Source organism: Peromyscus eremicus, chromosome 19, assembly GCF_949786415.1.
Source record: "Peromyscus eremicus chromosome 19, PerEre_H2_v1, whole genome shotgun sequence".
Taxonomy (NCBI): domain Eukaryota; kingdom Metazoa; phylum Chordata; class Mammalia; order Rodentia; family Cricetidae; genus Peromyscus; species Peromyscus eremicus.
Window position 1 is genome coordinate 217739 of NC_081435.1, and position 13662 is coordinate 231400.

The 13662-nt window shown below is 42.3% G+C and overlaps 1 protein-coding gene across 1 annotated transcript in view; it reads left to right on the plus strand.

The window, feature by feature from the left end:
- Positions 1–13662, plus strand: part of Colec12 (collectin subfamily member 12) — a 170541-nt gene that overhangs the window by 16811 nt on the left and 140068 nt on the right. Inside the window, exon 2 of the mRNA XM_059246492.1 lies at positions 908–958. Within this exon, the coding sequence (XP_059102475.1) occupies positions 908–958 (51 nt within the window). The remainder of the gene's footprint in view (positions 1–907; positions 959–13662) is intronic.

Below are 13662 nucleotides of genomic sequence, written 5' to 3' on the forward strand. Positions count from 1 at the left end.
AAACTTACAATAATTTTAACACATGATGAATTTATTAGATAGCCCCATTTGTTATAAGTGGAGGAGTGTGTATTTGATCAGGGCCTCTGGAAATGACCTGACCCATTGTGCGTCTCTATGTGTGGTAGAAACACACAGTGAACAGTGCTTGGTCCCTGAGTGAGAGCTCTTATCATGACTGAGTTCAGATGACTTGATGCCTCTTGGTAGGAAGACTGGCTAATACATTCTCTTGCCACCACTGTGATTCTGTATCTAGAAACTCCACAGAAACACCGCCCATTGACAGACTGGAACCATCTGTTATCTCAGTTATCTTACAGAGAAGTGGGTTTCAAGAGCAATCCCTGGGATTCTGAGATGCTGGAGTAACATCTAAAGTGGGAACATCTAAAGGAGACAGCTTGAACGGATAGCTTAGAGAGTTGGTTAATTCTGCCATTCATTCACTAACATTAAGCCTCTGCTCTTCAACAAACCCCATTCTAAGCAATGGTGGCATATTTATGTCAGTCTAGATAGGAAGCACAATGACAACAGGGAACACACATGTGCACATGCATGTACATATGTAAACAAATGAGGATGATATCAGAGAGTAATCTGAAATGAACAGGAGTGACAGAGAGAGGCTGAGTGGTCCAGAAATGCACCTTCAAGAGTCACAGTTAGCTAGGGCCTGGATTGGAAGGAATTATTAAGAAGGAAAAGCCTCTGACCAGTGCAGAGGGCTAATGATCCTCCTCATAAGGCTGGGAGAGGTCCTGGAGCAGAAGGGAAGCCATTGTGATAAGCATCTCAAGGGAAGGGAAGGTGTTGTTGGTTGGGGTCAGGTTAGTTGCATCCTATCCCAACTGTGTGCACCTATGCTCCTGTCAGGGCTAACACTTTGTGTTTCCTTCTACAGACGACTTCGCAGAGGAAGAGGAGGTACAGTCCTTCGGTTACAAGAGGTTTGGTGAGTCCTGACAAAACTCAGTTCCTTTTCCTCACTCAGTCTAGGACACAGTAACAGACTCTTAGTGTGCAGTAACATAACTTTGACAAGTAAACATTTGGGACTTTGAAGTCCAATTGTGGTTCAAAATGTGACAGGTGGATGTAAAACTCTGAAAGTTTGTGGAACAAGAGCTGCATCCAAGCAAAGAGAAGCATGTGATGTTTATGTGTCTGCTAATACAGACTACAGACTGCTCAGCTGCCAAATCCGTTGGGAAAGGGAAATATGTGACCAGAAAGGAGCAGAGCACATGTAAAGTCCTTCTATGGTATTCACAAACCAGCTTTTCCTGTGTCTTGCCTGTTCCCAGGCCTTAGGCTCATAAATTAGTATTAGATGAATGGGAGGGGACTTCTTCCAGGGACCCAACTGTGTAAGTGTACTATGGAAGTCATGGCCCCCCGAGGTATCAGCATCTGCATCCCTGGAACCTGAATGGTTACATGGCAAAAAAAGACAAGCCATATTGGACTGAAGTTTGGGATGGGGAGATTACCCTGGGTTACACACTGGCCTTAACTGCCACGAAGTGTCTTTATGATGAGGAGACACGTGATGAATTTGACACTGGAGAGGTCTGTCCCACTGACTGAAGCAGGATTGGAAGAGCACTCAAGTCAAAAAATTCTGGTAGCTTCTAGATGCTTAAGAAGGCAAGGGAATGGATTCTTCCTCCAGGGCTTCCAGAGTGAGAACAGTCTATTCCACCCCTTTATTTGAGCCAGCTGAAGCTGACTTTAGACTTTGACCTCCAGGACTGTAAGAGGAGAAATGTGTGGTGTTCCAGCCTCCCTGTTTGTAGGAATCTTTTACAGCAGCCACAAGGAATTAGCACTCACCCTCTGTTTCCCCACTGCTGCACTGTGATCTCTGCTCTTGTTACAGAGCTTGAGTTTGTGCCTCAAGCCAGGTCCAGCCACCTGTTCTCAATAAGCCAATTAAAACGAGCCAAACCAAAAAGAGAAAGGAGTAAATTATCTATTCAGTGCAGCCACTTTTAGGACAAAGAGATCTTAGAGAACCCCCCAACACCTTAAATCCTCCTTCAATGTCCTGAAGTGAGATCAAACTTAAATAGAAAGCCAAGGATATGCACATCTAAGTAGTCCCAGCCAAAATGTGGTCCCGCCTACATTGACCTATCGTCCTTTGGGCTTGTCTCATCCCGTAAGGTGGTCTGACAAGTTGTTAGGACCATATGAAATCTCTTTCCTTTCCTCTGGCAGATGTCCTTTCCTTCTCCCGGCATGAGATTCCTGGGTGAATTCCCTTTCTTTGGGCTTCATTATTTTAATAATCTGATAGATGGACAGAGAGAGACACGAACAGGAACAAGTGTATCTTTAGAATATCTTTATTTCTTCCAGGCCTGTTACAATCTCCCACTCTTTATTTTAGCACTTCCATCTTAAGGTGGACTGTGTCTATGTCTGCAACAATATAATAAACAAAATGCAAATAGAAACCAAGGTCAGAACACATTTAGTTAGTGCCAGGTGCCCATGCATAAGAACCAATTTTCATGACCTCTTGGCTTTTAGCTGCTTTGGGGAGGCTGACACAGGCAACTCCATCTTGTTGCTGCTATGATACAGGATTTCTTCATGAAGCTTAGGCTGACCTCAAACTTAAATCCTGCTTCTGCATTCGAAGTGCTGAGTTTTCGCACAAGCACTGCTGTGTCCAGCATGACCTCATTTAAATCTGCCAGAACCTCAAGGAAAGAAATGTGTAGTGTGTATGGTAAGCTGTCAGCAGCCACAGGGAACGATTCCTCACCCCTCCACCTCCCCAGCTCCCCTTGGACCCAGCTTCTCAGGCTCTCCAGTGTGGCTGAGAAACATCAGTAAAGCATTGCTGTTCCAACCACAGTTCAAGGGAATGAAGGGAACAGCTTGTTTTTGTGCCTTGGTCATAAGAAATAGAGAAGGATGGGTGGGGTGGAGGGGGAGAATCTGAATATAAAGAGCCTAAATCTACTTCCTATTACTTGAAACATCCTGGCTGGACTTTGATTAAAGTTAACAGCCCCCAGCTGCTCTGGCTCCATAATTGTTGTAGCATTTTTTCCGTCTGGAACCAACATTCTTCTATGTTTCTTTCTGGGGAAAGAAATAGGGCTTTAATGTGTGAATGCAGCCACATGAGGTCCATAATTCTCCATTCATGCCTTGTCAGAGCAACCTAGACTCCAGCCTTCCCCGCCTCCTCCACCTAGCAACAGATTTCTGGGTCCATACTGTGTGTTCTGATTTCCCTTGGGGAAAGCCACTAAGAAAGATGGTAGTAGAATTGACAATGAAACCAAGAATTACAAAAGAGCACAAAAACACATGGACTAGAAAGCACTGGAAAAATAAATATTGAGATAACTATATGTTTTGGAAATCAATAGACATGTGAAGAACTGAAAGAGGTTTTGAGACAGTCTCTTGTAGCCCAGGCTGTCCTCAAACTTGCTATATAGCTTAGTACATATTTGATCCTTTTGCCTGAGCCTCACTAGTGCTGGGGTTAACACATGTGTGCCAATATGCCTGGCTGAGGAAACATTTCTTTAAAAGCCATGACCAAGTTGGGTGTAGCGGTGCATGCCTGTAATTCTAATAGTTTCTGAGGGTGAACCAGGAGGATCACAAGTTCATGGCCTTCCTGGACAACTTAGTGAGACCTTGCCTCTGAGTATAAAATTTGAAAAAGGTGTAGGGATAGAGGTAAGTCTTAGAGCCCTTGACTAGTAGCGTGAAGACCTGAGTTCATTCCCTCGTACTACAGAATAAATATAATAAATAAACAAACAAAAAATTAAGGTTACAGAATTAAAAGGTGATGCAGAAAACACTCAATTTCATGACCACATTATTAGTTCATTGGGTGGGGAGCTGGTGCAGAAATAAAAATTAGCACATTTTGAAAAGGATTTTAATTTATGGGGTTAAATTATACATGGGGATTGCCAACTGGTGACTCAGAGTCTCCTCATGTAATGAACTGAGAAATGTCCAGAGAGCATAAACAGAAGACGAAGAGAATGAATGGTACCAGGCATCACAGACAGAAAATTAGGTTGACAAGAAGCTGAGAAACCTTAGGGTTCCTGAGCCTGGCATAGTGGCACACACATATTATCCCAGCACTTGGAAAGTGGAGTCAGGAGGACCAGGAGTTCAAGGTCATCCTCAGCTACGTACTGAATTTTGGGCCAGCTCTGTAAGGCCCTATCTCAAAACAAACCAACCAACTAACAAAAGGAAAAGAAAGAAGAGATAATCCTGCTGTTGGGAGGTTTGGATTGTGTTTCTAAGCAAAGTGATACCGTCTTGACAGGGCCTTTACTTCTACAGCTGCAGGAGGTGAGATGTGAGTAGAATGAGTTGTTGGTCAAGTGACTTAGCTAGATCTGGGGTTAGGAGAGATTCTGAGTTTTCTATCAGGCCAGTGTCTGGGATAGTATCTTACATTAGGGAGGTGACCTCTCAACTTCTATGCCTGGGAAGGGCACCGTGTATCCCAGGAACACTAATGTGGGCCTAACATCGTAATCTAGGCCCACTGGGGAGGCCTAGGCACTTTGATAGGGCCTAGAAGTCTGTCCAAATTCTTAAGAAGGTAAATAGGTTTTCAGCCAGTTCCTGACTCCAACAAAGCCATAGAGCCATAGATGTGAGTAAGCTTGAACAGTCCGTTTTCAGTCAGTTGATGGTAGTCTAAAAGGTAGAAAGTGTCTACAGGTGGAGTAGCCTGATGGACTCTTCCCCCGGTGACTCTCATTACTGGGAACCAGTTGGTGATACTTGTGAGCCTTAACATCCACTCTTATCCCATATGCTGTTGACACCAGTGAGGAAGAGTAAGTCTGATATATATGCTGGGCTTTGGTACAAGATAAGAGGGGTCCTAGACAGAAAGGTGCTGGGTGGACACTGTACTGTAAAAACAGGAGCTGAATTATCACCCTCAAGAGATTTGGTGCTGCTAGCACTCTGGGCATTTTGTACAGCTACTTCAGATGAGTGTGAAACCTCATTCCTAAGGAGTTGTGACTTGCCTCTGAACATGGCTGTTGTGTTGGCTTTTATTTTTGCAAAAGGAAACTGAGTACCATAGAGAGTTTTGTTGTCTAATTTTAGAGATGTCTTATTTATACAAATAGGATAAAAACAACTTGAATTTGACATACAGATGAGCCAGTGGTAATTATCCTCAGAACAAAGGGGCCATTCATTGTTGGAGCAAACCATTACTGATTAGGCTTTTCCAAAGTTATTGATACATAGTTATTCAGAAACATTTGCTGTACAAGGTCAAGGTTATTTATATCATAATATTGGTCATTTTCCAGATTCAGCACAAATTATAGTAAAGAAGAAAATGTCTGCTCTTTGGCGAACTAGTATATACTGTATTAATTTTTTTTGTACAGTCATTCCTTGGTCATTTAGAGACTCATTATTACATTTTAATCTCAACCAAGTCTATTGTCCTTTATGTATGCCAAAGTTATTAACCCCATTCTGAAAGTTCTGAAAGGTGTCTAAAAATGAGACAGGGTGAAGCCTGATGATTTTGCCACTAATTTGTTCCACAACAAAAAGCTTAAACAAGGGCAATCTTTGAAGAGTTAATTAAATGGACATTTTCAGGTTTTAATCAGGCTTTGTGGGTCAGCATCTCTTGGCCTCAGTCTGTAGAGCTAATTGAGGTGTAACTATGGTTACAGCTTGACAGAGGGCCTTTTCTGAGACATGAGGTACCAGTCTATTGTGCATGTATGCATGCATGTGTGTGTGCATGTGGTGTGTGCATGTAAACATGTATGTGTACAAAGTCTCTCTGTGTAGCCCATGTTTATTTCAAGTTGGTGGATCTTCCTGCCTTTGTCTCTTAGTTGCTGGGATTACAGGAATACATTTTTACCTCTGGTTCTATTTTTATTCTCTTAGCATAGAATATGCTATTTAATGATACCTTTCTATTTATTTGTAAGTCCCTTACTTTATTTTTAAAAAAGTCATATATGAAAGAGCTGGGGATATAGTTCAGTGGTAGAGAACTTGCCTAAGTGTCATTTGCCAAGTCTTAAGGTTCAGTCCCTAGCACAACCAAACAGTAATTATAGAAACAAAGAGAACTTGCCCATGGCTCTAGAATCCCTTATTATCCCACTTACTGTCATTGGATGTCATAGAGGCCCACTCACCCATCCACTTGGCACCTGTCTGTGTTGGGAGATCAGTAGACCAAAGCAGTCTTGTGGATTGCTTGCAGTGGGTTCGTCATGTTATTTTTGGATGGTGGCCTGGTTTGGTAATTGGAATGGTGAAGGGGCAAGAGCTACATGGTTCAGACCATGATGAGCAAGGGCAGATTTACGGTTTATGGTGAGTAGCTGTGGGCAGCTGGAAACATTTACTGTTTGTGTTTGACAAACCAAACTAGGATAGAATTGCTTTTGGGGGGGAGAGTGAGAGGAATATTATTAATGACTGTGAAAAAAAATCTGGAAAATCGCAAACTGAAATAGTAGCAAAATAAATAAAAGGGATCTTGCTATGGAGAACTAGAGGGTTTGGTAAAAATAGAGTGAAAATAGTCCAAAGGAACCAATGAAAATTACATAGGGGTTACAGGGTTATAGTCTAAAAGAAGATAACATGAAGGATGGCCTTGGATCATTTTGCTTATCCACAACTTGATATGTCTCTTACAGCTATAGTTTCAAAATAAGCCTGGCTTTTCCTTTCCCTTGAAAAATAATTATGAGCCAGGCAGTGATGGTGCACACTTTTAATCTCAGCACTCAGGAGGCAGAGGCAGAAGTGTGTGTGTGTGTGTGTGTGTGTGTGTGTGTGTGTGTGTGTGTGTGTGATATCTCTGAGTTCAAGGCCATCCTGGTCTACAGAGCTAGTTACAGGACAGCCAGGGCTATGCAGTGAAACTCTGTCCCTAAAACAAAAACAAAACAAATTTAAGAAGAAAAATAATTATAGATTGAATTGTTATTACTATTTTTGTTTTTTTAATTTTAAGAGCTGAGGTCCTTGTTATATTGTTCAGGCTAACTTTTGAACTCTTAGGTTCAAGGGACCTTCCTGCCTCAGCCTCCTGGTGTAGCCAGGACTACAGATGTGTACCACCCACTACACTCCTCTCAGTAAGAGTGCTTTAACAGTTCAGCCCACACAGTGAAAGCAGTTGAAGCTGCCTGAGAAGTAGGTGCTGAATTCGAACGCCTTCCTCACTTTCCTCATGGTTATCATCCCCTCCTTTGAGGCCATCCTCCAAAGGGATAAACTTCAAGTTTGAGCTGCTTTTAGCTAAGAGGTTTATAGGAATGAAATGCCTTGTTTCATTTATTTCATCTCTTTATTTTTTGATAGAGTCCTACTGTGGCCCTCAAACTTATGATCCTCCTTTCCTAGCCTCCACAGTACTGGAATTAGAGCTGCCCACCATGTCTGGCTTCAGAAACTAAAAAAAACATAGAGCAGGGAGGTTAGAAACAAGGCTCAACAGTTCAGAGTACTTGTTTCTTTTGCAGAGGACCAGGGTTTGGATCCCAGCACCCACTTAGCGGCTCTCAGCCAAGGATCTAACAACCTCTTCTGGCCTTTCTGGGCACTGCATGCGTATGGTGTATAGACGTGCACACAGACGAAACACTGTTTCATAAAATAAAAATAAGTAACTCTTTAAAAATAAGTAAATAAAAGCATAGAGGGCCACTTAGTCTTCTGGAAGATCACCACAAATAAATGCTTGGCTACATGCCTGTGTGTATGTGTGTGTGTTCCTGGGGACTGACTCTAAGGACTCTCCTGTACTAGGCCCTGTCATCAGCCACACTCTCAGTCTAGTGCAAAGAGCTCCTCTAGATTTTGCCAGGAGGACACCGAACTGTCTTTGTAAAGTTGCTCAGAATGAACACTTGGGTGTCTCCACCTTTGGCTGCTTGCTCTGGTTCTCCTTATCTGGGATTCTTCCTAGAAGCTTGGATTCATTTTTCGAATTTGTAGAGGATGTTGTGTGTCATATGCTCCCCCTACCCCACCCCCACTCCATTCCTCGGGAAGGCTGACACCAGAAGTGTTTAGCTGGGCAGTGATGGGAATGCCAGGAATCCAGGAATGTCCTTGTTTCCTGTGGGGAGCATCTAAATGAGCCCAGCATGAGGCTGTCCTTGCAGCTGCACCTTTCCCAAACACTCTGGGTGGAAAGGGGACAACGTGAGGAGAAAGGCTAACCCTGGGAGATGAGTAGAGGGCAAGGGAACAGGGTTTGACTTGGTGCCCTTTGAAGAGCTGCTTTGAAATGTTCAAAGCCTTTGGCAACACTTAGTGGGAGGGAGTTATTGACTCATGTTTCTGATTTTATAAGAATTTGGTATTAGATGGCATGTGGAGAAATGGATGTCAAGCAGGTTCTCAGCCTCAATTGTCTGAAAGGGAAGGGCTCTTGGGCAGGCAGGTGGGGTTCCTAAAACTTAAGGGGTATTTTCTGACTGTTGCCTTTTTTCAAATAATTTGGGGAGATTCATAATTTTTGTACCATGAATGGTATTCACTGCCTCATTTGCCAACAGATGTACTCTAGTACCCACTCCCCCACTCCACCCCGCCCTCCTGCAGAGGATTCACTGGTCAGGCTAGATCCCTGCCTAGCCTTTTCTTTTCCAAGTAAATGTGGATCAATGCATTTTCATGTGATTAAGGCATAGACTCTTTATCTTTTTCTTACTCTTTTTTTTTTTTAAAAAAAAAAACATTTTCACATGAAAGAAAATGGTTTAAAAAGCCTTGCTTGAACTTCTTTTTATGCTAGGCAATTTCAACTCTTTCATTCATTTAATTTTCCCCAGTATCCTTCAAGAGAGGTTTAGGGTTTATAAAGGAGGAATTGAAACTCATATGTTAAGTATGACAGCCAACATTTAAGTTAAAACTGATTTCAAGGGGCCCAGGCTGTAGCTCGAACATAGAGCGTGTACACTTAGCATGAAGCAGGCCCTGGGTTCAATTTCTAGTACAAAGAATCCCAAAAGGAAAGGGAACATTTGACTTCAGAACCCCATGTTTCTTCCACTGACATCTGGACTGAGAAACACTCAGACACGTCTATTCATAGAGCACCTCAAGATTCTGGGGGTGAGTGATAATGGTGTGTGTGTGTGTGTGTGTGTGTGTGTGTGTACTCAGCCACCCTTTATACCTGGCTTTATAGGTTGTGCCCACTGGCCCTGAGGTTTCCAACCATTTTCAGCCTCATACCTGTACCCCTGGTTTTGTTCACTGATAAACCCCAAGGAGGGGAAAGAGAAGAGGAGGAATAATTATTTGTTTTTCCAACAATTAAGTTGAAGTTGAACATGGTTTGTTTTTATTTTTGGAAAAATTAGAGGGAAAACATCTTTTCAACTATTTTTCTACCAAGAGATCATGAAGATATTAGGTTGTTTCCAGTGTTTGGTTGTAGTGGGGTAGGAAAGAGTTATTCTGTGGGTAGTGACAAAGCAAATTAAAACAGAAAACTCTGGAACTTTCCTTAAAGGATTTGAGCTGATCTTTTGGAGGTCTCCTGAGCAAAGAGAGCTCTTGGGCTGAGGTTTTAAGGGTAGACCATATAGCCTTCAGTGAAGTTATGAACTAGAGTGACTCTCTGTATTATTTGTCCCTGGTGTCCTTGGAGTTAGGAAGCCAGGCTTTAGAGCAGAGCACCCTTCTCCACCTGCTGACTTTGCCCCTTACCAGCAGGTCATCATCTGCTCTCAGTCTTACTTTGCTCATCTGTGAAATGGGACCGACGTGGGGCCTTTATGTGGCCAGTGAGAAAACCTACCCATTATGCATGTGGTAGGTCTGCACTAAACGGTGGCTGTCCACAAACCTGCCACTGCTCTGGACACCACTGCCTGCTGCTCTGACTATTTCTTCCTTCCATGAAAACCACACTGTCTAAACTCTAGCATTCTTTACCCTGCATTATGGCTGTAGATTGTTCACTGAGTATTAAAAATGTTTGTTTCATAGCAGTCTCTTTATTTTATTTTATTTGAACACTTGATGGAGACATGAAGTACTGTGAAACTGCTCTCTTGTTCTGAGTCATCACTCCAACACTTTTGCAGGAAGAGGGTATGCCAACAGATCTGAACAGCTCCCTTGGAGCCTTGGAAGAGCATCTGGCTAAGACTCAACACAGGATGGAACTCAAGACTGACTACTAGGAAGCAGCAAGATAGCCTTGGATGAATTAGCCCGTCTGTTGCACCGTAGTGTCTGTGGTAACACTTAGAGCAGTGAGCAATGTAAAAGTCTTAGAAAGACTTACGGAAATGGTCGCAAGGTCACTGTAACAGTTCTAGTGGGTGAGAAAGTCATTGTTCCTGTGTCTCCTTTTGGGGAGCAGAGAAACTGTCCTGGAAAGGCCTAAGTATGCTTTCCCTTAGCCTTCTCATTGCTCTGCAGAATCATCATCCTGAATTAGGTATGAGCATAGGTTGTACTTTGAGCTAATCTGTGGGGTGGAATACAAGGTGAGGGATTAAAGTAAGTCTCTGGCCACTATTAGTTATAACTGTAACATGTAATATGATCATCATATTTAGAACTTAATACCACACCATACAGTGATCATTACAGAACAGTTTGATTCTAAGTGGGCACTTTATAATTTTTTTCTATTTGTAAAATTATCTTTGTTTGTTTTTAAGACAGGGTTTCATGGAGCCCAGGCTAGCTTTAGACACTCTAAGTAGCTGAAGATGACCCTGAACTCATGATTCTCCTACCTGTATGTCCTTAGTTCTGGGGTCACAGGAGGGTGTACCACTATGCCCAGCAAAAGATCATGTTTTATATAGTGCACTTAAAAATTCAGTTTATTCACAAAATAATTACAAATTGACTTGGAAATTGTAATTTTTCTAGAAATGATGCTAGAAGGTATCCAACTTTCAAAACACAAGTGTTGTATGTAAGAAGAGAAACCTTAAAAACAAGGGCCAGGTAATGGAGGAGCAAATCATTGAATGAACATTATTTTGTTTTCAGGAACTTAATACTGTCTGTTGTTTTAAGCAGATTTTTTTAAAAAACATTTTTTTTTTCAGAAGAGGAACTAAAAAAAAGTCCTAAATTGTATCAGTGGATATAACTCTTGCCACATGAAATATTGTGAAATTGTTCTTCTGAGTCATCACTTTCTGCCCCTTCCAATGCTTTATTTTTATCCTTTATAGTTTTGAATACTGGTGTTTGGCCCTAGTTGATACAAGCTTCTCTTTTTCACTTGAATAGTTATTTGTCATGAGTGTGAGTATTTTCATTGCTTTTGATTGAAAGAGCAATTCTCTCCTGTTCTGTAGAGGGAAGAAGACTCTGGACTTGTCAGGAAAGTGGGAGAGACTCCCAAGTCTGTAAAAGTTCTGGCAGCAACTCCAGCTGCATTGGAGCCTGCAGAGTTTGGAGATGCTTTGCAGCCTCTAATATTGAAGATGATCATTCTAAGCTGTCCTCTTTGTTCAAACGTGGAAGTGAGATCATTGCTGCTGTTTTGTTTTTATTGACTTTTATTTCTTTGGGTATGGAAGATAGGACCCAGGGTCTTGTGCACATTAGTAAGTATTTGTTCTACCTCTGAACTGCACCCCAGCTGCTCATCGATGTCACTTGACATCTTCAATCTTCTACCTAAACTCAGAACTACAGCAGTGAAAGTGAGAGACAAACACATTCTTCCTCACTGTTAAAAACATCTGTTTGTCTTATTTTGTGCTTTTACTATCTTTTACTTAGTTGTTTTATCTTTGTGTGTGTAGGTATGTGTATGCATGCTTATAAGTGTACAGTTACACATGTCTGGGGGAGTGTGTGTGTGTGTGTGTGTGTGTGTGTGGCCATAATATAACCACCATCTTTTTATTTTTAAGATATATTTAATTTTATATGTATGTGTCTGAGTACAGATATATGCACGTGCATGCAGGAGCCAGTGAAGCCCAGAGACATCTGATGCTCCTGGAGTTGGAGTTACAGCCAGGTGTGAGCTGCCCAAATTGGCAACTCGGGTTTTAGGAACGGGACCCTGTCTTCTCTAAGAGCAGTATGTTTTCTTACCCACTGAGCCATCACTCCAGCCCCTCCCCCAGCCTCCTTTGTTTTTCAGACAGTCTTTCTCTGGCCTGGGATTCATAGAGTGGGCTAGGCTTGCTGGCCAGGTAGCTCCGGGGATCTGTCTGTCCATCTCACTAACACTGGGACTCCACATATCTGTCGCTGTGCCTGGCTTTTTATACAGGTTCTGGAGATTGAACTCAGGGCCTCATGTCTTTGTGGCATGCATTTTACAGAGCCATCTTTCTAGCTGCCAGTATCTCTCATTTAGTGCTTTCCCCACTTGATAAGGAATATTAGATGAAATATGTGTAGTGGTATTTGCTCCACCCATGACCTTGGGCTATAGGGCCCCAAAGGAGGCAGTGCTTCCTGCTGTTGTACAGGACCTCTTAAAAGGAGAGGGAGAAGGGTCACTTACCTCGCCCCCCGCTCTTGCCTGTGGGGTAGAGCCATTGCTCCCAGTCAGATCAGAGGATGACTTCAGCTGTCTACTCTGTTCTGTATTTTTGAGTGTATTTCCTCAATTTATGTCTTAATAAAACCCTATTACCCATTAAATAGACTCACGTGGATTGATCAAAATAGGAATGAGTATTATACTTGTGTTTAACAAACAAGTCATTTTGTTAACTTGTTTATGCAGATAACTGAGGAGAAGCATAAACACTTAGAATTCTGGTGCGTAGTCATTAAGCACTTTCCATGTGTGAAAATACAGAAAACAAAGTTCTGGCTCGTTAACTGTCCAACACTGAAAGTTCCCCTTGTCTAGCTGGAGGGATAGCTCAGTGGTTAAGAGCTCTGGCTGCTCTTCCAGAAGACTTGGGTTCAATTCCCAGCACATAAATGGTGGTTCACAACTGTCTGTGACTCTAGTTCTGTGGATCCAGTGCCCTCTTTTGACTTCTAAGGGCACCAGGTAGCATGTAGTACACAAACATACATGCAAGCAGAACACTCATGTACATAAAATAAAAAAAAAAATCAAGAATTCCCCTTGCCTCTATTCCGCAATAAATAAAAGTTAGTTTAAAAAAAAGAAGAAAGAAAAAGTCCTCATAGAAACAAAACTTTTTCTTTCCTTTAGAGACAGGGTTTCACTAAATGGCACTAGCCAGGCTGGAACTTTCTATGTAGGCCATGTTAGCTTTAAACTCACAGAGCTCTGCCTGCCTCTACCTGCCCAGTGCTGAGATTAAAGTCATGCTCCAGGGGCTGGAGAGATGGTTCAGTGGTTAAGAGCACTGGCTGTTCTTCCAGAGGACCCGAGTTTGGTTCCCAGCGCCCAGCCCACATGGTGCTCACAACTGTCTGTAACGCTAGTTCCAGGGGATCTGACACTCTCATACCAATGCACATAAAATAATTTTTTTTTTAAAAAAAGAGGCGTGGTCCACAAGGACAAAGCTTTTTGTTTTAATGTACACCCTCAGCTGAGTTTGGTGCCCCATGCCTGTAATTGCAGCACTCAGGAGACAGAGACAGGAGGATTGTGAGTTTCAGGTTAGCCTAGCTACATAGTGAGTCTGTCTCAAAAAATAAAACAAA